At 61.3% G+C, this 2,703-nt stretch overlaps 1 protein-coding gene across 1 annotated transcript; it reads left to right on the top strand.

Annotated features, from left to right (window-relative positions):
* Positions 1-1,599: 1,599 nt before the first annotated feature.
* LOC141245018 (voltage-dependent calcium channel gamma-5 subunit) lies at positions 1,600-2,315 on the top strand (the record flags this gene model as incomplete). The annotated part of the gene is made up of 2 exons (XM_073669031.1): positions 1,600-1,745; positions 1,815-2,315. Coding segments are annotated over 2 exons (404 nt in total), but the record flags the coding sequence as incomplete, so codon positions are not given.
* Between the last annotated feature and the right edge of the window lie 388 nt (positions 2,316-2,703).

Genomic DNA, 2,703 nt, shown 5'->3' with positions numbered 1-2,703 from the left:
CAGCGATGTCTCACGGGCCGCTCTTGCCCCGCATGTCTCTCTCTGTTGTCAGTGATGTCTCACGGGCCGGTCTTGTCCCGCAGGTCTCTCTCTGTTGTCAGTGATGTCTCACGGGCCGCTCTTGCCCCCGCAGGTCTCTCTCTGTTGTCAGTGATGTCTCACGGGCCGCTCTTGCCCCCCAGGTCTCTCTCTGTTGTCAGTGATGTCTCACGGGCCGCTCTTGTCCCCCAGGTCTCTCTCTGTTGTCAGTGATGTCTCACGGGCCGCTCTTGTCCCCCAGGTCTCTCTCTGTTGTCAGTGATGTCTCACGGGCCGCTCTTGCCCCCAGGTCTCTCTCTGTTGTCAGTGATGTCTCACGGGCCGCTCTTGCCCCCAGGTCTCTCTCTGTTGTCAGTGATGTCTCACGGGGCCGCTCTTGTCCCCCAGGTCTCTCTCTGTTGTCAGTGATGTCTCACGGGCCGCTCTTGCCCCGCAGGTCTCTCTCTGTTGTCAGTGATGACTCACGGGCCGCTCTTGTCCTGCAGGTCTCTCTCTGTTGTCAGTGATGTCTCACGGGCCGCTCTTGCCCCCCGCAGGTCTCTCTCTGTTGTCAGAGATGTCTCACAGGCCGCTCTTGCATCAGGTCTCTCTCTGTTGTCAGTGATGTCTCACGGGCCGCTCTTGCCCCGCAGGTCTCTCTCTGTTGTCAGTGATATCTCACGGGCCGCTCTTGCCCCCCAGGTCTCTCTCTGTTGTCAGTGATGTCTCACGGGCCGCTCTTGCCCCCCAGGTCTCTCTCTGTTGTCAGTGATGTCTCACGGGCCGCTCTTGCCCCGCAGGTCTCTCTCTGTTGTCAGTGATGTCTCACGGGCCGCTCTTGCCCCGCAGGTCTCTCTCTGTTGTCAGTGATGACTCACGGGCCGCTCTTGTCCCGCAGGTCTCTCTCTGTTGTCAGTGATGTCTCACGGGCCGCTCTTGCATCAGGTCTCTCTCTGTTGTCAGTGATGTCTCACGGGCCGCTCTTGTCCCGCAGGTCTCTCTCTGTTGTCAGTGATGTCTCACGGGCCGCTCTTGCCCCCCAGGTCTCTCTCTGTTGTCAGTGATGTCTCACGGGCCGCTCTTGCCCCCCAGGTCTCTCTCTGTTGTCAGTGATGTCTCACGGGCTGCTCTTGCCCCCCTGGTCTCTCTCTGTTGTCAGTGATGTCTCACGGGCCGCTCTTGCCCTGCAGGTCTCTCTCTGTTGTCAGTGATGTCTCACGGGCCGCTCTTGCCCCCCAGGTCTATCTCTGTTGTCAGTGATGTCTCACGGGCCGCTCTTGCCCCCCAGGTCTCTCTCTGTTGTCAGTGATGTCTCACGGGCCGCTTTTGCCCCCCAGGTCTCTCTCTGTTGTCAGTGATGTCTCACGGGCCGCTCTTGCCCCCCAGGTCCCTCTCTGTTGTCAGTGATGTCTCACGGGCCGCTCTTGCCCCCCAGGTCTCTCTCTGTTGTCAGTGATGTCTCACGGGCCGCTCTTGCCCCCTGGTCTCTCTCTGTTGTCAGTGATGTCTCACGGGCTGCTCTTGCCCCCCAGGTCTCTCTCTGTTGTCAGTGATGTCTCACGGGCCGCTCTTGCCCCGCAGGTCTCTCGCTGGTGGTCGGCCTGGTTCTCTACATTTCCAGCATTAATGATGAGGTCTTGAATCGGCCGCGGGACCCTGACTCCATCTTCAGCTACAAGTACGGCTGGTCCTTCGCCTTCGCTGCCATCTCCTTCCTGCTGACGGAGGTAGGTGGCGGATGATGGGGGTAGTTGTACGGCAGCGGTGAGCCTGTAATAACGGAGTGTCTTCCGCAGAGTGCGGGGGTGATGTCCGTCTATCTGTTCATGAAGCGGTACACGGCGGAGGACGCCTACCGGCCGCACCCCGGATACTACCGGCCGCGGCTCAGCAACTGCTCCGACTACTCCGGCCAGTTCCTGCACCCCGAGGCCTGGGTGAGGGGCCGAAGCCCCTCCGATCTCTCCAGTGAGGCCTCGCTGCCGCTGAACTCCAACTACCCCGCGCTGCTGAAGTGCCCTGACTACGACCAGATGTCGTCCTCCCCCTGCTGAGCCGGACCACCAGGACTCGTCAGCTGCCCCACACCTGTCCGAGTGTCCACCATTACCTCCAAGGACCACCAGAGCCGAACCAGCAGGACTCGCCAGGCGCCCCACACCTGTCCGAGCGTCCACCATTACCTCCAAGGACCGCCAGAGCCGGACCACCAGGACTAGTCAGCTGCCCCACACCTGTCCGAGCGTCCACCATTACCTCCAAGGACCACCAGGGCTGAACCAGCAGGACTAGTCAGCTGCCCCACACCTGTCCGAGCGTCCACCATTACCTCCAAGGACCGCCAGAGCCGGACCACCAGGACTAGTCAGCTGCCCCACACCTGTCCGAGCGTCCACCATTACCTCCAAGGACCACCAGGGCTGAACCAGCAGGACTAGTCAGCTGCCCCACACCTGTCCGAGCGTCCACCATTACCTCCAAGGACCACCAGAGCCGAACCACTAGGACTAGTCAGCTGCCCCACACCTGTCCGAGCGTCCACCATTACCTCCAAGGACCACCAGAGCCGGACCACCAGGACTAGTCAGCTGCCCCGCACCTGTCCGAGCGTCCACCATTACCTCCAAGGACCGCCAGTGCCGGACCACCAGGACTAGTCAGCTGCCCCACACCTGTCCGAGCGTC

Source organism: Phyllobates terribilis, unplaced genomic scaffold (genome assembly GCF_046119375.1).
Source record: "Phyllobates terribilis strain yellow unplaced genomic scaffold, ASM4611937v1 Scaffold_1653__1_contigs__length_236462, whole genome shotgun sequence".
In the NCBI taxonomy this organism is placed as follows: Eukaryota; Metazoa; Chordata; class Amphibia; order Anura; family Dendrobatidae; genus Phyllobates; species Phyllobates terribilis.
This window is presented reverse-complemented; position numbering and strand designations above follow the sequence as displayed.